This window comes from Cyprinus carpio, chromosome B21 (assembly GCF_018340385.1).
Source record: "Cyprinus carpio isolate SPL01 chromosome B21, ASM1834038v1, whole genome shotgun sequence".
NCBI classification, from domain to species: domain Eukaryota; kingdom Metazoa; phylum Chordata; class Actinopteri; order Cypriniformes; family Cyprinidae; genus Cyprinus; species Cyprinus carpio.
In genome coordinates this window covers 16,712,028-16,735,340 of record NC_056617.1, presented here as the reverse complement: position 1 = coordinate 16,735,340, position 23,313 = coordinate 16,712,028, and the positions used below count along the sequence as shown (strand labels likewise).

The following is a 23,313-nucleotide window of genomic DNA, read 5'->3' as shown; positions in this document are numbered from 1 at the left end:
GGGGTAATATTTCAAGGAGTTCTGCCAGTTTTCATACTTTAGAGGTATAGTGCTACTGAGAAGAATTTTTGATACAAAGCCAAAATTATGCCACAGAGATCCACCTGAAAGAGAAGGGGCTATGATAGATTGTGCACAGATGCTGAGGAACTGTTTTCAATGGCTGGTGAAGAGCTGGGTAGTTTAATAAGTTTAAGTCTACATGTGCAATACAAATAAAAACAAATACTTTCTCAGGTCATTTGAATTCATTTGCATTTCTCATCTGTACATTTGTGCACGCTGTATATTTGTCTGCCTGATCCTGTATAACAACAGTCATTCACTTTAAGTTCTTAATACCTCTTTCCTATCTCTGTGCTATACATTTTTTAACACATCGTTTTAAATTTTGATTCTGTTGGGTTAAATATTAACTTTCCCATCGTTTGCAGTTAACCAAGAATAAATAGCATGGAGTAGCCTACTTATAAGCTATGTTTTAAATACTCTTTAGACTATAAGTAAAATACATAACATGTTCTCTCTAATTTAGCATTAAAATAAATATGATTCTGAAAGTATTACATCTGGCGCATTACATCTAGCCTGCTGTAGTCCTCTGTCAGTGTATTTATTATACCTAAATACACTGCCTCAGGGCTGGCTTTGAAGCTTTGTGGCCGAGCCCACTGCGAGTCTCCGCCCCCTCCGCTTGCGTGTCTACTGTTAACGGAACAGTATAGTTTAATGTTTACGATCGTTCCGCTTGACTTCGCTATCTGATCTGGACGCTTCATTTGAACGCCTCACAACATACACAGCGAAAGGCGTGGACGCACTGTGAAATAAGCGAAGGTAATGTACGGAACTAAGGCTTTTTGTTGTCATTCTCGAAAGCGTATTAATCGATTACTTAGTAGCAAGCCTCTGACAGCAGCGATGTCGTGCAACAATGTAATAAAAGCAAGAGCGGAACCCGTGTAATCCATTTTTTTTAGATTCCAACCTGTTATAAACGTGTAATTGCAACTGCACAAGACTATGAGACAATAAGAATCTTAACTATATAGGAGAGAGATGAGACCCTATAACCCGTATGGACGGCAAATACGTATAATTTCATTGTGTTTCTGCATGCACGTGTGACTACATGACTGTGTGACTATGACAGTCTCATAGTCCGCTATGTGTGTGTTGCATAATTTCTAAACTACTGTGCACTACTGCTAAACTGAAATCATGGCTGTCACGTGACTACACTTTTTCCTAACTACTATCTATTTTTATTTTATTAGTAGTTATTTAATTACTTAATTAGTAACTATTAGTTACTAGATATTTATTATTAGACACTAGTAATTAGTATACTATGTACTAGTGTATTTACTACTACAGCTATAATTACACTATATTCTTCTTATTAAACTTAATAATAAAACAATTATTATTACTATTATATAAATTATTTAGATAATTTGTTACACTGTAGAAAAAAGTTACCCTCTAAACTAATAATAAAATGATAAAAAAAAAGCTGGCATTCTTTTGTAAATAAGGTGGTGTTAAACTTACAACCTGCTGCAATAAGATCATTGCACTTTTCTAATCAATTTGAATTGAATTGTTAATGATAATAAAAAAGCTGACATTCTGAAAGCTCATAAAATTGAGTATAAATGACAGAAATTCTATGTTAAATCAACAGAAACAGAGATGTGGTTATAAATAACATGATGTTGAAAACAAAAAAAAAAGTGCAGACTCAGAGACAGCCATGTTGTAATGCAAAGTTTTAGGTCATGAGCTGTCATATGATTTCTGATATTGTTAAACAGTTTTGAAAAGATTTGTTTGTTCCATCATCCACTATTTAAAGGCCCAAATGTCAGTCCATTATAGATCTTATACTTGACTCTCACTTATAATTTATGAGATCATTGCATGAAGTTTACCTAAATGTGACAGAAGTATAACTTGAGTGAAATGAATGACTTCCCCTTTCACAGTATGTCTCGAGAGCAGAAAGCAGTGGATCGTGCCAGGAAGGCCTTTCTCACCGGCCGGAGCAAAGCACTGGAGTACCGCATCACCCAGCTAAAAAACATGCTGCGTTTTGTCAGAGAACGGCAAAATGAAATCGCAGAGGGTCTCAAAAAGGATCTCGGAAGGGTTGGTGACCCATCAGCTTGTGTATCGTTCATTTCTAAACATTGTTTGCTGATGTAACTGATCTGTGTTTTATATACCTGGTGACAGAGTGAGGGTGGAACTCCGTTGTATGAGACTCTAGGTCTGGAAAGTGAGATTAACCTGGCTGTGAAATATCTGAAAGAATGGGCAGCTCCTCGACCTGTGAGCAAGAGCATGATGACCATCTCAGACCAGGTCTACATCCAGCCTGAGCCTCTGGGAGTAGTGCTGGTCATTGGGGCCTGGAACTATCCTTGGGCAGTCACCATCGGACCCCTTATAGGAGCTATAGCAGCAGGTAATGGAGGTCTATTGAAGACCATCTGAAACAATTTACATGAAATGTGCAAAATATTATGACTAAAGCTTATGAATTCTTTATGTAACCAATAAGCATATCTAGAGGACTTATGTGGTCTTAAACTACTGCTGTGGCATTTTTCTAATTTAATGCTTTTCACATATCAGTTTAACAACCATTTTGCTTTAATAATAGCAACACTCAAGCTGCATGAGCTCCACAAACTTCTGCAAAAGCTGATGATCATTTTATCATCGCCCAACGTTTCTTAATGATTTACACCATCCATGACTTTTTAAAGTCAAGATCTTCTGTTTATTTTCATGTTTGGATTATTGATACTTAATGATACTAAAATAACACTGGGCTGTACTTTGCCCTACTTATGCGACACTGCCCTGTGCTAACAGACCAAAGTACACTTGCAAAAAGAACTCCCAGAGATATTTTAGAAGTTTGTGGTAAAGTTCAGGAAGGCATTTACATGACATAAGACATACAAAATTTATATTTATTTGTTTGTTTATTTATTCTTTGAACTTTATTTGCAAATCCTAAATTTAAAAAATGCAGTAAAAATGCAGCAACTGATTTAAACTCTAAACTAGCTTTTACCCCTCTGTCTGTTATCTGTCTTTAAGAATGTTGTCACCCTTTACTCTTTAAAATGTCAGGTTTTGTATATTTCATATACAAGTTGCTAATATTATTGCAAGTGTATAAAATAAGAATATTTAGCACCAGAGATAAATTTGAAGTGTTTAATGGTGAAAGAGTTTTTTATTTGAGCTATACATCTACACTATTTTTAAAGAGCTAGGATTTTACTAGTGATAAAGAATGACTGTAATTATTTAGTATTTGTCATATTACAAGGAATGCTGTGTTGGCAGGCAATGCAGCTGTAATCAAGCCATCTGAAGTCAGTTCTCACACTTCCAAAGTAATGGAGGATCTCTTACCGCTTTACCTGGACAAAGTGAGATTCCATTTATTCATAATTTTCTGAATGAACACAAAAGGGCTTTTTACACTGTGCTTAATCTTGGGTTATTGTCATTCTAAACCCAATGATTAACCCCAAATAAAGGTACATTTTACTGTGGTAATTTTGAAGCAGGGTTAGCACCGCTTTCTAAAGGTTATTAAACCATTTATCAGACGGTGTAGAATGACCTATTTCAAGTGTAAAAAACGGCCTAATATGGCTAATATTCTCTGAGGTCTGCTTATAATATTAGCAAGATTTTCACAATAAAAACATCATAATGTAAAAGTAATAGGATATTATATCATGTTTTTGACCGTCTCTGCAGAACACTCTGTTTTAAAGGTGACTCGGAAGTAAACCCCCACTGCATATTAACATAATAGATGGATACTGCTGTGACATACTCTGAAAACAACATGGGTCATTTAGGTTAAAACCATAGACTGTATAAAAACATGGACGTAGTGTCTGTGACGTCACCCGTAGATTTCTGAAGAGCGTTTTTGAAGCTGAAAGTGGGCGGAGCGGGCCGTCGCCATCTTGGCAGCGTGTCACCGTGTGTCACTCCCGGATAATCGAAAATGGGCAAAGAGGCGGGAGCTAGTTGCTGAAACCACGCCCACCTAGCTCGACAGCGGTGACTGCAGTGGCAATTCACCTGTCACTCAAGTGGCCACGCCCTTAATTATGCAGAACTTTAAGGCTTAATATAGTTTAAACGGATGAGTTATAAAAAAAAAATCAGCAATATAGACCACAACCACTTTTTTACCAGGCTGTAAACACATTTTTATCTGCTGTAAATTGGGCATTTTAACATGGGGAGACCATGGGACTGAGTCCCTTTTGGAGCCAGCCTCTAGCGGCCAGTCGATGAGTTGCAGTTTTAGTAACTTCCATGTTGGCTTCATGAGAGAGCCTGGAGGTTGCCGGGAGGTTAAAACGTATAAAAAAAGGTCTCTATATATCAAACAATCTGGAAAAGACAATGCAATAGTGGTAAAAACACATATACTCACACTTGGATCCAATGTAGTCAGGCTCAGCACTGCATCATATTTCTTTCAGTTTCTCTGTTTAAAAATGAATCCACAGTAAAGTAAAGGCAACAAACAGTGTTTCACTGAGGCGTTCTGGAGCTCTTTCCTAATCTTACAGCATGTTTACACCGGATGAGAGCAGCGCAGCATGACTAAAGACAACAGAACCCTTTATAGTCAGTGATTCTGTCTTCACTGGATGTGGCACGGATTGATACAACAAAACCCCAACAGTAAACTGATGTCCCGTTCTCCCATATTTCTGACGTATTTTGAGCGTTCACACTGGTTCTGGCGTGAAAGAGAAATGCAGGCATCTCAGTGGTTTTGTTGATGGAGTAATCCTGCGATTGCATCTCTCTAGTATTTCCTCTCCTCCTACTACATGCACCAATCAGTGGGCGGGGCTAAAGAGGCAATGATGTAGAAGTAGGCGTTGATCTTCTTCTGCAGAGGCGGTCTTTAGGAGGTGCACTATGACATCATAATGTGACAAATTCCAAAACGAGTCCTTTTGACAGCTTGGCTTCAATAAAAGCTGTTTTTGAAATAACAATCATGACCCCTATAAATAAAAAGGACTAACAGTTTGGGTTGATCTCAGGAGCTGTATCCAGTTGTCACCGGTGGGGTGACAGAGACCCAAGAGTTGCTCAAGCAGCGGTTTGATCACATCTTCTACACTGGAAACGGCACAGTGGCTAAAATCATCATGGAGGCCGCTGCTAAACACTTAACCCCTACCACTCTGGAGCTGGGCGGAAAGAGCCCGTGCTACATCGACAACAACTGTGACCTCGCCATTGCCTGCCGGTCAGTCGATTCAGAACGAATCCTTCGTTTGTGAAGCTGTAACATGATTTTGAATACATGTTCTCTGTGACTTTACAGGCGTATTGCGTGGGGGAAGTACTCAAACTGTGGTCAGACCTGCATTGCTCCGGACTATATACTGTGTGACCCCAGTATGCAAGACAGAGTGATTGAAGAGATCAAGAAGAATATTAAAGTATGTATGTTATTTGTGAATCACAGTTTTGGCCTGGTAACAACCTACGAATGTAAAATGTCAAATGAGCTAACACATACTTTCTTTTGTGATGATCAGGATTTCTATACAGAAGACCCCAAAAAATGTATGGATTACGGACGCATCATCAATCAGCGCCACTTTAAGAGACTGATGGCGTTGTTGGAGGGCAGCACCATCGCTGTGGGTGGTGAAAACGACGAGTCGGAGTGCTACATTGGTATAAATTACTAATTCTACAAGTCATTAGAAGCTAATGAAACCAATTTATTGTTTAATAACAGCGTAATCAAATTTGTAATTCTCTGTTGTATTCAAAATGTATCTTCTGACAGGTCCAACTGTTTTAAGAGATGTGAAGCCGGATGCCAAGGTGATGCAGGAGGAGATCTTTGGGCCCCTGTTGCCCATCCTGACAGTTAGCAGTGCAGATGAAGCCATCAAATTCATCAACCAGAGAGAGAAACCCCTTGCCTTGTATCTCCACACCACACAAAAACAATTAAAAAAGCTATTTATTTACAAAAAATATAAAGAAAAATAAATAATTAATAAAAACAACACAAAAAAACTGTCCTTTCATCATAGCTGATCAAGCGTATGATTGCGGAGACCTCTAGTGGTGGAGTGGTGGCCAATGACTGTTTGATGCACTTCTCAGTAAGCTCTTTGCCTTTTGGTGGAGTTGGTGAGTTCTTTTATTGAAACCTCTGTCTTTTTCATAAATATAACAGTAATTCTGACCAGTCAAAGATGTCAACGAGAGAAGCTGCAGAAGCATACATGTCTGTGTTGTGTGGACTGTACTGAATCTCAGCTCTTTGGCTCCCCCTGCAGGTAACAGTGGGATGGGCCACTATCATGGCAAGTATGGCTTTGATAACTTGAGCCACTTGCGCGGCTGTCTAATCAAACAGTTGAAGATGGAGGGGGTGAATAAGATGCGTTACCCACCACATACAGCAGATAAGCTGGGCTGGGCACGCTTTTTCATCCTCAAACATGTCGACTTCGGCAGCCTGGGCCGCATGGTGCTGCTGGCTCTGATGGCCGTCTTTGTTGCAGTGATTTTACAGGTAACAGATCATTCTACCCATGTGAAATAAGATTTTTGAAACTTTTGAATCATACATCAGAATTTTCATTTTTTATTAGAGATTTTATTCATTTGTTTTGTGTTAAATACAGAAGTTTATAGAATATTTGTATATAATGTACACATACACATTTTGTAATATTTTAAAATGTAATATACATATTAATATAATATTTATATTTAATATAAATGATATAATTATACATTTATAGTATAAATATATACAAATTAAAATACATTATTACTAAAAATAATCTAAATCAAAATACTACTAGATAGTTATTATGTATTATAATTATATTAATATATAATAAACATGATTGATGAATAATATTATATGTAAACATTGTTAAAATATTTTAGATTAGATTGTTATACATATAAAATATATTGATAATATTTTTTTAATAAAAACAGAAATTCTTGTATGATTGAAAATGCCAATGTTCAGTTAATAAACTGTATTAATATTAATAGTCAAAATAGTAAATTCTTCCACATATAAATTATACATAAATATACTGTATAAACATGATTTAAAATAGTTTCATATTTGATATTGTTATTTTGTATTATAAACATAAACAACTTTTTTTAAATTATGAAATGTTAAAAATAATTTGCAACTCAAATAAAATTAAATACAATATCAGAAAAGTGTGGATGGCTCATCCAATCAGATATAAAAAGCATATGAGCTTTTCATGTGACAGAGTAATTTTTTAAATAAATTACTAATTCACAATTACTAATTATAATTTTTTCTTTAACAGGGATACTTTACTGACTAAGATTGTGAATAATATGAAGAAATCTTACCTCCACCCTGAACACAAGACCTTGGACAGAAGGTCGGCTGACTCCTACTGAAGTGCTGCTTCCCTCATTTGCCGTAGTTTTATAATCATAGCCGTGACTAATTTCAGTCATTATGACAATGCTGCATTTTTGTCATTTAAACCAACATGCAGTTTTATAACAAATTACTATGATATCAGTGTCTATTTTAGAATACACTCTTTTAATTAAGATCAAAGAACCTTGCCATCTTGTCCGACGTGTCTAGGATGTTTTTTTAAAGAAGGAAATGAAGGTTTCTCAAAATAGAATGATTTTGTTTTCTTATGCAATATAAAAAAATAACTTATAATTTTTGCTATTTTGAATAAGAAGTCCAGCATTTTGAAGAAATGCACATTTCAAACAGAGTCTAAATGTGAGTTTTGTGACTCGTTAACAAGTTTATGCTCCAGTTACAGTATATGGTTCAGTCAGATTTATGAAGAATTGTTTCAGGTGAAGAAAGTATTATTGTCGGAAATACAGAATGTGTAGTTATTTTATATTTAAATGAAGTTTACTCAAAAAAGGAAAATTCTGTCATCGTATACTTACCCTCATGATTTCTTAAACCCATTTGTATTTCCTTTTTCTATGAGACAAGATGAAGAAATTTTGAAAGATAGCCATGCTGCTCTTTTTTCATACAATGAAGTGAATGGGGTCTGCCACACAACAGTGTGAGTGCCAAAATTATGGTGAACTATTAATTGAAAAAAGCAGACCAACTACAATATATGTAATATGTAAACAACATTTCATGTGGATGGATCCACAGTTTCCACATTTCCATTAGTCCTAACATACTGTATGTGTCTTATAATAATTCCATAGATATTGAAAGACTTTTATGACATAGAGAAATAATTTTTAATGCAACAATAAACTTGATTTTACACAGCTGTTTTAATTGTGTAGCTTCTGGCATCTCACTGACTGTGTAAGCAGGTGGAAGAATGTTTGTCATGTTTGTTGTTGCTTCTCTTGAGTTTTATTATTCTTTTCTTTATCTGGCTCTTTGTTGCCCTCCTACACAAATATACAAAAGCTCACGTGTACTCCTTCTCGTGGTTGACACCAATTAAACGCACTGCTTTTCTTCGGCACACTGACACATTAACCAAAATGAATCATTTTTAAAAGCAAACAAAAGCCCTTTTCAGAAGGGTTATTTGAGTCGCAATAGCTGAGCATGAACGCATCTTTTACATGCTCCAAACAGAGTTTAACGCAGCTGTGCTGAACAAGCTCTGTGCTTTTTACTGCTGATACAAGGAGTCCAAGGTCAACCTGAATATTCCTTTGTGGAACGAGGAAGTAAAACTGGTTCTACAGCTTGAAACCTGTTTCGATGAAACCGTCTAAAATGTCTACATTTACACACTAGTAAGACAAGAATCAGTAGCTACTTGTGATGCAATGTAAATAACCCACTGTAAGGGTGTTTATAGCAAATCAACAGCAAATGTGGTAAATGAATATGTCTCAGACAATGTGAGAGCCATTGGGAGGTGTAGCGGTATCAAATTTCAACATTAACACAGAGGGTGCTATGCTCTCCTGTAAAACAGGTGGATGGGGGTAGAGGAAAGAGACACCTGTATTCATCATTGTTTAAATTCTACTTAAATTTTGACTAAATATTCAGTGTTATAGACCATAAAACATGTTTGTTATTTAAAATAAACATGAATTAAAAAATAAATATAGCCTATAAATAAAAATCAGCTAATTGATAATATTTCTTATTTTCATTTAGTTTAACTTAATGCACTAAAAAAATAAATAAAACTGCAATAAAAAATAATATATACTATACAGACAATCAATTACAACAATAATAATAATAATAATTTGATGTGCTAAAATAATTAAAACTGAAATGAAGCTTCCTATTAAGGAACTATTCTCGAACACAATTCACAATACTTAATTATCTTACTCTAAACATTTTATCCCCAAAATTTAATTCACACAATTTAACCACAAAATTCTCACAATATAATTATCTTAACATCAAAATATTCTCTAAATTTAACCTCTGTTTAACGACTTTAATCTCGAGATGGTTTAATTTTTTTTTATTATTGCTTGGCCCTTATCCTCTTCAGTAGGCTACTAATCCTCCGAAATAAACAAATAAAACAATTAACAAATAAAAATGACAAAAACATCAAATATCTACATTTAACTCTTTATTAAAAATTAAAACTTAAAAATAATAATAAAAAAAAAACAATTCAAAATATGAATGAAAACTGATTTAAATGTTGATGACCGTAAAATAACACTGCCCATGCAATATCATAAGTGGAGGCTGGTGGCTCCTCCTCTCGCGCCTGTGGGCGGCCTTGAGTGCAGACCTACAGTTGGAATGAGTAAACATTTCCCTGTGCTGTACCTTGCTAAAGACGGAAATGTCCTGAGAGGTCGGTTGGTGTTTATTGTTTGTTCGATAAACGAGCGATTAACCTACTAATAGTGGTTCTTCTCCTTTGCATTAAGATTCTTTGTAAAGTTTAATTCCAGCAGTTTATCAGTTTGCAGTTGATAGACACAAAGGTATTATGCCAGGGTTAGATTTAAAGTTTCTGGAGAGACCGAGGAGGAGGTTTTATTGTCCTCTGTGTGAGAAGCCGATGCGGGACCCCGTGCAGGTGTCCACCTGCGGACACAGATTCTGCGACACCTGCCTGCAGGAGTACCTCAGGTAAAGCTTGCCCTTAACCTGTCTGAATGATCAAAGCGATGCCAAACTGTGGCGACTTGCATTTTAATGGTTTACTTTCATATTTATTCCAAGTGAATTTTTAATGTGCAAACCGTAGTTTTTAACGTGACATGTCTAAAAAACAAATTATAGATCATTATATCTGGGACAAATTATGAAAGTAAAAGAGATAAAAGAAACATTAAAACACACGTTCAAAGTTATAAATGTGTTCTAATTATTTCATAATTAATATGAATATTTCAAAATGTCAAGAGGTGTAACCATAGCATGCAGCACAATATATTTCTTAAATATTTAATACTTAAGTGTTAGGTGTAAATCATTGGTCAAGTGAGTTTAATAAACTAAATATAATTCTAATAATTTTCCAAACATTTTTCTAAGTATATACTACATTTAAAAAAGAAATTAATATTTTATTCAGCAAGGACAACAGTATTAATCAGCACTGCTTTCAGCTTTGATAATAAGTTTCATGAGCAGCAAATCAGCATGTTAGAAAGATTTCTGATGGGTCACGTGACACTGAAAATTCAGCTTTGTTGTCACATAAAAGTTTTCAAATATATTCGAATAGAAATTGAATAGAAAATAATATTTCACAATATTGCTGTTCTGTATTTATGAAAAAATAAATAAACATAACAGACTTAAACATTTAAGAGACATTTTTTTTATAAACCTTAATGAATCAAAATATTTGAACATTAGTATAAATTATATATCTATATTATTGAATTATGAACATCATGAAGTTTTTTCAGGGTTATTCCATCTAAAATCTAACAAACCTTCTAAGTAAAAATAAATAACTAAATAAAAGATTACAAAAGTGTATTTAATATTGGGGTTAGGGGTGAGGAGGTCTTAAGGGTTTACAGAGGTAACATTTATGGTTTTACACTGAGTTTCATTTTAAAACAAATACATCTTTAGATCAGATCACATAGATCATTTTAGTTTTAATCATACAAGAGGTGTATTTACCATTGCATTTTTAATTTACTTTTAAATAATTTAATAGCTTTGGTCATTGTCTGTGTGGAAAGTTTCACTTACAAAGAATTGCTTCTGTGACAGAGAAGTAATAAACAAATGCCAAACAGGCCAAGCAAGATGTTAGAGTGACACAAAATGCCTCAGGCTACAGAGTAGTGCTTTCTGTCTCAGTAGACTTTACATGGTCATGTTTACATAAAATAACATGTTTTTCTCTTTTACATTTTAAAAGATAATACTACAGGAATACTACAGGATTCTTTTATGATTATTTTTAGAAGTATTGTGATTTCAAAACAGCCTAAAGGAATTAAAGTGAAAAGAAAGTATGTAAGTCAGTTTATTTGGTAGTATTACTCAACTGCACAGTTTTGGGTTATGACCCATTCTTAGCATTCCATGCCTCGTCTTCTCAGTCCTATAGTCATAACACAGAGTTGTGTTGCTCACAAGTGTAATGAGTGAAACAATTACATTCATTGTCCTGTGTTATCCTGTGGATGTTATCATTTGTCCATTCACAATCTGTCAGACTAACACATGCTTTTCAAATAAACTATTCATTTAAATGAATTAATAATTCACATTCAGAGCAAGAATGATACAGTACATATGCTTTCTCTGTCACCTTAAAGTAATATTGTTAGAAACATACAATAGTTCGCACATGATTTGTGATTTCATATAGCAGCATTTTTAACATGCTATAGCATGTATCTGCCTGAAGGGCATGATGCGTTGCTTTTTCAGGGGCGTCATTTGCAGTTCTGACTAATTCACTGATCTAGGCAAGATAAGACATGACCAACTGAAGAAAAATAAAATTAAAACTATTAATCTAAATAACATCAAAATCCACTTGGTTGAAAAGCTTGAGATGGCACTTGCATGAAATTTTTGATCTGCCTCAAAAATGCAGCAATCACATTTTGCATCTTCTTATGAAGCTTCCTGGGACTTTTGGGAAAATTCCCTGTAGGATTTTGAAATGACGATGTGCTTCTGTGTCACACGTAATGGAAAGATCACAGCTCTATTAATATGTGTTGTGTTGGTCGCACTGCTTCCCCATATAATGTATGCTGCGGGACGTCACTGTGCCAGATGGATGATTCACTCATATTCTCCTGAAGGCCCTTCGTCAATTTGTGGTGTGGGAGGTGATTCTGAAGTTCCTGTCAAATCAGTTCAGCTGTGATTCATTTAGGCTTTATAACATGGAGGCATCAGTCGGTGGCAGTTGTGAACTGCATTTCAACCCACTACATACTGTATAATGTAAAAATTAATCGAATGCAAATGAAATTCTAACACATTCATGTGTAAGTGTCACTTTCCGTTATGTAGGAGAGCAAAAATACATATTTTCTTCATTTTAAAAAATGCTTTAAGAATAGACAACCAGCTTTTATTTGTTGACTTTGTAATTTGAGCACATATTAAACAACATATTTACCATGGTGATTTTTTTCCAAAATATACAGCATAGCTTTCAGAATGTATGTGAATCATTAACTTTCAGGAATCTGAATTTTTTTTTTCTCTGCTAAATTTTAATAGTGAAGGTGTGTTCAAGTGCCCAGAGGACCAGCTGCCGCTGGATTATGCCAAAGTAAGTGCACCCTCATAACACAACAATTTCAAATGTCTTCTGATTTCGTCCAAAGGATGATCATTGTCCTGATGTCATAAATTATTGTATAATTGAATAATTTAATGACATTGTATAATGTCATTAAACTATACAATAGAACAATGGTTCTCAACTCTTGACTGCTCAAAAGCGCTTGTTAGGAAAGAGATCCATTAACTGAAATTAGTGCCAGCACAAAAAAATCTTAGGCAGCTGATTTTTTGCATTGCTGCCCTATCAGGCAAAATTTTGCAGGTAGTGTTTGCCCAAGTAACCCCCAAAACTGATTTCAGACAGGTTATTGATGCAGCATAATAGTTCAGTGATCTGTAACAGAAAAAAGCTTTGGTGATAACTAACTACAATTAACTAACTAACTACAATTCTACAATTCTACAAACCACAATTCTAATTTCTCTCTAGACAATACATCAAAATTGGGAAAGGTTGGTCAAAAACATGCATTTCCTGTTGAAAAAAGCAGCATATGCTTGTATGCTTGTATGTTTTGAAGCATGGCTGCTGGTTTGAGCTGGTTTAAGCTGGTCATGTGCTGGTCCTGAGCAGGAGCTATATTTGCTTAGTGCCAGCTCAGGACCAGCTTAAACCAGTTCATGATCAGCTAAGGACTAGTTTAAACCAGTTCGTGATCAGCTAAGGACCAGCTTAAACCAGCAGCCATGCTTCAAAACATATAGTTAACCAACATATGCTGTTTTTTTCAACAGGGTTTACGCACAAACTGACCACCAACTGCAACATTTAGCTGCCTTTTTTTTTTTTTAGCTCAACTGTAATAGAACTGAACACACAGGACAGTGAATGATACATGCCATGCTGCCTTCAAAAATCAATCAAGTGAAGGTATCTCAGCAGACTGGATGTGATGTGACCATTGGAATCGGACGTGCCTTGTTGACTTCCTACGTCTGTATTTTTCAGCTTTCGGATGTAGCCACTGTGTCAGATAAGAGATATATACAAAATGTGCATAGCACTGGGTCCCCAGGACCACAGCTGAGAATCGCTGCAATAGAACATCCAAAAAATGCATGCTTAACCTTAAACTAAACATAGAAACTAAACATAGAAATTTTACTTATTTTAAATACTTACACAGGCCAGTCCTGAATGTATTAAACTTGCCTACAACAGTTAGATTCTTTGCTCAAATTTGATTGGCTAAGCAGTGTTTGCAAGAGTGCTGATACAAAGTCCATTAACATTGTTTGTTATGCCACTAGTAACACGAGTGAGTCATTGACTGTGCTTACATGTGCACCAATAATGCAATTATTTCCAATTATCAAAGTAAAGACTTAATTGCAGTAAGATGCCACAAGCAAACCTCTTCGCTCCCATTTACATGCAATTTTCATTCTTATGATTGTTTGCTAAGAAATATGTTTTTGCCCACCATTCTTCACAAACCCCAATGCACAGCACAAATGATGAGCACGCACAAATGCCGCTTTAACTGGGGTTGACTTTGCTGCCCCGTCTTTAGTAAGCTACACACCGTCTCTGAATGAAGATAAGAAGCAGAGACTGGTGGCAGTGGTGGCATACCTATGTTCACAGGGTCCTACAGTATGTTTCCCAGATTTACATGGTACACATAAAAAGGTCCTATATGTTTCCCAGTTTAATGCTCTGTTAACACACATTAAGTAAACTTTAAAGGTCAAGACTAATTTTCCCTAACCCTAACCTAGCCCAAGATGAAAAAAAGAAAAAAAAGTCATAAATTTCATATAGAACAACATATTTTCATATTTCAATGTAACAACACAGATAGAGACCCCTTCATTGCTTTACTGAACTTGGTGTTGAGAAGAGAAGACTTTGTGAAGGACTGTAAAAAAATATTTTGGAAAGTTGTTCGAGAGAAGTAGATGTTCAGTGCAGCTGGTTTAATTATCAAAGACCACTGATATAATCCTTAAGTGATTAAAACATATTTTATAGTCTGGTAACATTGTCATGTGTTCCTTATGGGCCATATAATCATGGGGAACATAGGAATGACCCCGTGATAGTGAGTTGTGTTGACAGAGTCAAGCGATTGGTGGGAAAAATTCTGAATATCACGCATTCATGAAACTGTGTGAAAAACATGTGATCTGTGTATGTCAGAGTCAGAGCATGAATAATGCAATTAAGGTGTTCTACATTCCTGTTTATTGTGATTAAAATGGGCCTACACCACATATTATGGGTACTACGATGTGAGCTTCATCACATCATTTTGAGTGTTTACATGAGGTAAAGTTTAATCACCATATTGCCTAAATCTCATTATAATCACATTATAAGAGTACATGTTAACATAGTCATTGAATCATTTATTCGAGTGATTTGTTGAACAACCCTAATTCATTCAGAAACGCCACTGTTGTGCGCGACTTCATTTGGAATTATTTACAAAAATAGACCGTACTGACAATTCTGTGTCTAAAATATAAGTTACTGATTTTCTGAGTTTGTTGAATTGTATAAAAGCAATATCTCGTGCCCAGTTTTGCTAGTAATCACAGCTGTACTGAACAACAGCAATCTAGCTCATGTTTTATTTATTGCTTAACTTCCATGCTTTTCAAATTTTCCTATACGTTCTACTCTAATAAATCTCATAAATTTGTCATTCTGACCGCAGATTTTTCCAGATATGGAGCTGGAACAGCAGATTCTTTCCCTGCCCATCCGCTGCATCCACAGTGAGGAGGGCTGCCGCTGGACTGCACAGAACAAGCTCCTGCAGGTGAACAAATGGCACAAAAACACAAATCTCAGTCGTATTTGTACATATTTCTACATACATCTATGTAGGATTGAATATATGTGTTTATGGCTCCTCAAGTCTCTTAAAAGTGTTTGCATTTTAGATGCTGTCCATATGTTAGTAGGCTATTGTATGTCACAGTACTTTTCAAATGTATGTACAAATACCAATAATGGAAAAAGCTGTTTTCAACATGCACCAAACACCAAATCTGCATATTAGAATGATTTCTGAAGAATCATGTGACATGTGGCTAGAGTAATGGCTGCTGAAAATTCACTTTTTAATATTCAACTGGGGGGTGAGGAATGAATTGCAATAATAGTTCACCGATATTATTGTTTACACTGTATTTCTGGGCCCTTATTCACAAAACATTTAATCATACCACTAAGAGTTCTCCTAAAGAGCAGTAAAAGTTTTCTCTTAAAAACTCTTCACTAAGCTACTGAGACAAATTTTACTAAGGAATAGAGAGAAGAAGTCTGAGAGAAAGGGCGGGGTTGACCTCGTCAGCATGCACACAGTGATTGGCTGATAGTAAATGTTTACGTTCCAAGGCAGATTGCAGGCAAAAGCCGTTTTAGGATAGTTTGTGGCCTAGTGACTTAGGACTCCTCTTCACTACTCGTTTCATAGATTTAGGAGCTAGTTTTAGCTAGTTTAAAACAATTTGTGGAATACTATTAGAGCAATAATTTAGGAGTCCTAAATTTAGGAATGACACGCCCAATATTTTTAAGATTTTCTCCTTAATTGGCAGGTTATGAGCTACTTTTAGCCTTAAGATGTTTTGTGAATATGGGCCCAGATCAAGTACTGTAGATGCAGGTTCGGTGAACATTTTCTTTCAGAAACATTAAACACCCTATTCTCACTTTCACACTGGATTTCTGGCTGCTCCTCCAGGCCCATTTGTCCGTGTGTGAGTTTAACGTGGTGTCATGTCCAAACCGTTGCTCCGTGAAGCTGCTGCGACGTGAACTGCCGGAGCACCTGCAGCATGACTGCGTGAAGAGAAAACTACACTGTGACCACTGCGGTGACGAGTTCACTGGGGAGGCGTATGAGGTCAGACACATGCAGTTCTTCATTGTTGTTTTGTTATTATCACAAGTCCCTCTTCTGATACTTTATCATTCAAAACATTCAAGCATGTTTAATATTTTCTGTTCCTCTCTGTGCTCATTTAGAATCACCAGGGTGTTTGTCCAGAAGAGAGTATGTACTGTGAGAATAAATGTGGGGCTCGTATGGTGCGGAGACTCTTGGACCAGCACTCTGTGTCCGAGTGTCTTAAACGCAAACTGCCCTGCAGATACTGCAGAAAAGAGTTCCTCTATGACACTATTCAGGTCAGTGGACTATATGCTGCCATCCTACATTTATGTATTTATTCCTTTTATGGTAAAATGAGTGTATTTATAGGTGTTTTATGTTCACAGCATCATCAGCAGCAGTGTCCACGCTTCCCTATGCAGTGCCCTAACAGATGCGGCACACCAGGAATCACTCGAGAGACTTTAATGGCACATGTAAAGGAAGGATGCAGCACTGCGACGGTGCTTTGCCCATTTAAGGAGGCTGGCTGCAAACATAAGGTATGATCTACTACTGATAACTATACGATAACCGATAAATTTAAATGTAATACTATTTTGTAGGGGTGTAACAATATATTGTGTCACAATATATCACAATACAAAAATGCAGGAATGTATATTGTGGATGGTGACAATATATATTATATATAGCTCAACCAAAATGAAATTTTGACTCATTTAATTTAACATCAAATATGGTAATGGCACATCAAATATGGTAGACCCGAATGGTCACACATTTGAGTTTCCATGTTTATTCATTATTATTAATAGATTAAAAGTAAAATACATGATTTAATAAATTTCAGTATTTACTAAATAGAATAGTAAATATTTCTGTTGTGGTATCACCATTGTCCTGTGCATTAAAGACCAGTACCAAGTCTATTAAAGTTAACCTTTGAAGGATGAAAGATTTTATATATAAAATATAAAACAGTTCTTAAAGTAATAATTGAAGCCATTTTTAATAGCTATATTTATATATTTAATAAATTTTTCTTTGTAAAACATTTTTGTAATTGTATTATTAACTATAAACATATAACATATCACACTGATATTCTGTCACATTGTAAGCTATGTCATGATTTCTGGTAGTGGCCCCTAGTGGCCATGTTTGGTACGGCCTGCCAATTTTTTAAACTTTCAATTTACAAACAATTATGGTACAGTAACTTGCATATGAAATCAACAAATATGCATATATACACATAATTATATGTTAAATACAGTTATATTTGCATATTTAGTGTACACATTATTATTCAGACTTCAGACTCATATGTTCCAAGTTGCAAAATTAGTATAAAAGAAAGAAAAATGCTAATTGATAACTGGCAAGCATTTATTTTATTTATTTAAAAAAAACTTTGTAGAACAAAATAAAGAGAAAAAATGCTATATCGTGCAACAGCTGGGTTTCAGAAGTAAAAATCACATTCATTTTCTTCATAGGGAAATTGTTTTGCACATTGTCATTTGCATATCTTATATTCTTTCTCTCATTAAAGTCATCAAGTACACAGTTTGTACCTTTATCTTTTGGTTGATTTTCAAATGTAAAAAGTATTGTGAATCATCTCATATATGGTTGTTTAGGTTCATGGCTTGTTAACAAAGCCTTTTAAAATATAAAGTGGGTGAGCATCGTTGAATTCTATAGAGAAAAAATGTAAACCCAAGATTTTTTTTAAAGAAGGACATGAATATCAGAATGTATCATGTATCATGACCTCTTCTGTCATGACATCTCTCTATCTGTTCCACTCATAGTGCCCTAAGACTGCAGTGGGGCGACACCTTGAGGAGGCCACACACACCCACCTCTCTCTTCTCGGTGGTCTGGTGAATCGCCAGAGGCTGGAGCTCAGGGAACTCCGGCGAGCAGTGGAGGAACTCTCTGGAAGTCGAGATGGCACGCTGCTCTGGAAGCTCACAGACTTCAGTCAACGGCTACAGGAAGCTAAGAGCAGGACTTCTGGGAGTTTGGAGTTGTTTAGTCCCGCCTTCTATTCCCATAACTATGGTTACCGTCTACAAGTGTCCGCCTTTCCCAATGGGAACGGTAGTGGCGAGGGCACTCACCTGTCAATCTATATTCGCGTTCTGCCAGGAGAGTATGATGGGCTGCTGGAGTGGCCTTTCCCTTACTGTGTTTCCTTCTCGCTCTTGGATCAAAGCGACCCGGCGCTCACTAAACCTCAGCACATCACAGAGACCTTTAGTCCAGATCCCACTTGGAAGAACTTCCAGAGGCCACGGCCTGGAGCTCTGGGAAGTGTTCGTGGGGGTTGTCTGGATGAGAGCATGCTGGGCTTCGGCTACCCAAAGTTCCTCTCCCATGAGGAGATGAGGAAAAGGAACTACATCAGAGACAACGCTATTTTCATTAAAGCCTCCATAGATGTTGTCCAGAAGATACTGAACTCTTGAGTTCTGAAATAAATGTTAAATAATGTGAAAAATGATCAGTTGTGGCCCGTTTTGCTTATATTCAAAGTAAAGATGTATAATTTTTTGTTTAAATATAATCAGGGCTTTAACACAAATGAAGGATATTTAGATACTGAGAAGGATAAGAAATGCAAATTCTTTTTTGCAAATGCAAATGTTTTTTTTTTTTCAAATAAACATGATATTAAAAATGACTAATGGTGCTATTTTTATGAAACTATGTGAATTTTCATGTTCTGTGTGTATAGTGCTTGGACCTATAAATATAAACATAAAGCTATATTAGCTTTAACATTAGATTTATATTTATTAGAATTATTTTATATGATTTATAGAATTATTAACTCTTTTTATCCTCTTGTGTAAATGTATTTAAATTCTTCATATTTAATCTTTATCATTTAATCTTTAGCAGTGAATCACACTGAGGCTACGTTTATATGACAACGATGTAGTCAAAAAACGGAAACGTTTTTCTCTCTTGCACTTTTACAATGTTTCACGTATACAGGACAATGTTTTCAAAACAATTCGCGTTTACACAAATTCACGAAAGCGGCCAAAAACGCTGTATTATGTATGCCAGGCCAGTAGTTGGCGCTGTCACCTTGTTAGTAAAAAGTACCTGTAGGGAAGTGACGATTATATGATGTGTATGATGTTTCTCCCCTGTTGGTTGTAATGTTTGTGAAGTAAATCCACACTTTGCTGAAGAAGCGTTAGGAAACTCTTGAGCAGCAACAACAGTACCATGCCATTGTTGTGTATGTTTGTTAGCACTTGCCTTTAAAATCAACACGTACTGCACATGTCTACAAACCTAACATGTACTACGTACGCGCATGTCACCATTTTCAAAGATTCCCGTATTGGGTGTTTACACGGAAACGCTAAGTGTACCATTTTCAAAAACTTGCACTTTGAAACCCGTTTTCAAAAACATGCCTTTTCTAGTCCAAATGTGTGGTCATTTTGATTCAGCAGCAAACAGCAAACCACAGGGAAATGTGCAGATATGCAGTGGTGTAATGTAACAAAGTAATAATACTTTGTTATAGTACTTAAAGATGCAGTGTGTAAATTTTAGCGACATCTAGTGGTCAGGTTGTGAATTTCAACCATTGGCTCAGTCCCATCCCCCCCTTTAGAAAAAAAACATATGCCAATACAAAAAATAATATAACATCCACAACAAATGAGGTTTCTTTACAAAGGTAAAATAAGGAATTATATTTACTTAATTATTCAATAAAACGATACGGTATTGTGAGTATTATTGTTTCTTGTTCATCATTGTGTCATTGTTTTATTTGCAAGAACAACACAGTGATGAAATGCACTCAGTTTGTCCTTTAAGGGCTTCTGTACAAACATGGTGGCGACTTCCATGTAAGGGAACATGCGGTGTATGTAGATATAAATTGCTCATTCTAAGTTAATAAAAACATAATGGTTCATTGTGTAAGGTCTTTATACACCTCTGAAAACATAGTTATATATATTATACTGCATATACTGCACTTATTAGAGACACAACAACACATTAGGGACACTTAACAAATTTATTAGACCAGCACCAAGTGTTAGGTTTGTGCCACAGTAATAATGATTACCAAAATATTTTTTGTATGTTTCTGTAATGGTTAATCCACACCAGTATGCATAGGCTCTTTAGTTACAATAGCATTTCTGATGCTAAAATCCCCAAATAACCGATGAGGAGATCTGCAGAGATCTACTGCTGTTTCCATTGACCTTCAGGAAGATCTTCTGCACTGGTAGGACAGTGGATATTGACCACAGGAAAGGCTTTCGTGTCAAACAGCACCATTCCGTCTTGACCCTCAGAGTTCTCTTTACATTGGATGGAAATCTGAAATATTCATACAGGCATTTGTAGAGATTGTGCATCATTCATATTCCTAAAACAATTCTGTCTGTATAATGATATACCTGAGCTTGACTAGATGACAGCTCATCAGCCACAGCTTCTTCTGTCAAGAGAATGTGTTTCTCTACAGACGGGCCTTGAGCAAATTTGCAGCAAGTTTGACCCTTATTTAATGAGAAACGTTATTTTATTATTATCTAAACAGAACTATAGAAACTAGAGTATGAATAAATATAATGTAACTCAAGTTTTCTTTTAAAACACTTCAAGGTCATCACGCAATGATAGTTTTACCTTACCATTATGTTGACAATCTTTTCCAAGCTGTTTAATAACAGATGTTGTATAAGAACAATTATTTATTAAATATTAAGATGAATACTGTTGTTGGAAAATGGGTTGGTGTTTTTTTTCCAACCCACCGGAAACAAATATTAACCTTCCGGGTTGAATGGCACATGTGACCTATATTGTGACCTATAAGATTTGGATGGATTCGTCCATACAGTACGTCAAATTCACAAAAAAGTACCGCCATATACATGCCAAAAGAATATTTTTATCTGCTACTGTACAGCTAATCATCTAAAAGCAACAGCAGCAAAACTTGTCAAGCAGAATTTACTTATAGAGCAGTCTTGCATACAAAATTGTAATTCAAAGTGCTTTACAGAAATTAAATTAAAATAATCCTAAAATGTGCAAAAAAAAAAAAAAAAAAAAAAAAAAAAAAAATACATAACAAAAACAAATTGAAAATTCCCAAGCTGGGCTTACTATAGCTTCAGAGTGAGACCGTATTACACACAGCACATGCTTATTTCACACTACATGTATAATAAAATGGCATAAACTGTAAACTATAACATATCATACTAGCTAAGAGCAACAAGTAAAACATCAAAACACACACACACACACACACACACACACACACAAAAAAAAAGAAAAAAAAAATTGATGGAATATTTAAAGAATCATTTACAAGATTATAGATATCCAAAAGGTTTAGTTTAAAAAAAAATGCATTTTCCTTGCAGGGACTTAAGGCATTGTTCATCATTTTACAATGTATGCAAAACAAATAAATGTAATAAAAATGTATTTTATTTTCTAATCTTATGCCTGATGTTGTTTTCTAAAGAATCTCAAGTTTTTTCTCTCTCTATCTCTTTTTTCCCCACAGCATTAAATTGCTGTAAAATCAGGAAAAAAGTTGAATGATTCTTTCTTATCCATCTATAGGCCTAAAACTGATTAATCAAATATTTAATTTTCAGTCATTTGTATTTTAGTTCATTTTGCTCTAAAACAGCAAGAGTGAAAATGCATTATGTCTACTTGAACTTACCTCCAAAATCCATTGGTTGTATGTTCCAGTTGTCTTCTCTGGGTTCAAAATAGTAGTCAATTTATTTATATTCAATCCAGTCCAAACCCATAATAGAAATGTGTTAAATAGAAAATATGTAAAATGATAGAAATGTAAGTTTTTAGCTTCTCATTTTAAGACATCAAGTCTCATTTTACGGTCCCTCATTCTAGTAATCTCTGAACGATAATGACTTGATATGATTTGAAAGTACTGTAGGTAGGAACATCATAACAGTGCTGCATTGCTTCTGTTACTGTATGCAGAGCACTGGTTAACCACACATACAAAAGCAGGGTTCTCTGTGCTTTCTTATCAGGTGCTGATTCATTAAAGATTAGAGATGTACAAAAACATGACTGGAACAGAGAGAACTGCAGATATGACAGTCATACAGTAAACACATGACAAAATTCAAAGAAAAATAACAAGGGTACTGGAAATTTCTAAAAATGTGCTCTCGCCAATAAAAAACTAAGCATTCATCAGTTTTCAGTTCTTCCAGGATCAGGGTTAATAAAATTAATAAATTGTTTATTTACAAATAAACTAATCAAGGTTTCATGGTCCCAATCTCTATAAAGCATATTTTCTTTTCTTTTCTTAAAAAAAACCCCCACACATTTTAAGGTAATCAAGGTAAAGTACTTGATTGAAATCCTGAGAAATAAACCACTGAAACTGTGAATGAATTGTTCTTTTATTTAGAAACTCTCACGGAAGGCCGGAGTGAATGTTAAGATTTACAGTGAACAATGACTTAAATTTTTGTTTGTTTGTTTGTTTTTTTGTGCTGCTGTGGAATATGTAAGGAATAATTGACTCCTGGCAGTTGAATTAGGCCTATTAAAAAATAATGCACACCCGAGTGG

General features: G+C 35.3%; 2 protein-coding genes and 1 long non-coding RNA gene across 3 annotated transcripts; 2 read left to right on the top strand and 1 right to left on the bottom strand.

Moving 5' to 3' along the window:
- Nucleotides 1-683: 683 nt before the first annotated feature.
- LOC109083225 (aldehyde dehydrogenase family 3 member A2-like) lies at nucleotides 684-8,370 on the top strand. Its single transcript, XM_042747595.1, has 11 exons — nucleotides 684-837; nucleotides 1,989-2,151; nucleotides 2,239-2,470; nucleotides 3,367-3,452; nucleotides 5,109-5,317; nucleotides 5,396-5,513; nucleotides 5,613-5,754; nucleotides 5,870-6,034; nucleotides 6,121-6,222; nucleotides 6,372-6,610; nucleotides 7,404-8,370. Exons 2-11 carry the CDS (start codon nucleotides 1,990-1,992, stop codon nucleotides 7,419-7,421), a joined length of 1,473 nt encoding a protein of 490 aa, XP_042603529.1. The 5' UTR covers nucleotides 684-837; nucleotide 1,989; the 3' UTR covers nucleotides 7,422-8,370.
- Nucleotides 8,371-9,827: 1,457 nt separating this feature from the next.
- traf4b (tnf receptor-associated factor 4b) lies at nucleotides 9,828-19,319 on the top strand. The gene is made up of 7 exons (XM_019098053.2): nucleotides 9,828-10,180; nucleotides 12,764-12,815; nucleotides 15,493-15,597; nucleotides 16,528-16,689; nucleotides 16,812-16,973; nucleotides 17,064-17,219; nucleotides 18,498-19,319. The coding sequence occupies exons 1-7, from the start codon at nucleotides 10,038-10,040 to the stop codon at nucleotides 19,155-19,157; spliced, it is 1,440 nt and encodes a 479-aa protein (XP_018953598.1). The 5' UTR covers nucleotides 9,828-10,037; the 3' UTR covers nucleotides 19,158-19,319.
- A 1,388-nt stretch (nucleotides 19,320-20,707) lies between these two features.
- LOC122141277 lies at nucleotides 20,708-22,805 on the bottom strand. Its single transcript, XR_006157657.1, has 3 exons — nucleotides 22,421-22,805; nucleotides 21,132-21,233; nucleotides 20,708-21,051 (listed from the first exon to the last, which is right to left on the bottom strand). It is a non-coding gene; the product is annotated as an uncharacterized LOC122141277 (long non-coding RNA).
- Between the last annotated feature and the right edge of the window lie 508 nt (nucleotides 22,806-23,313).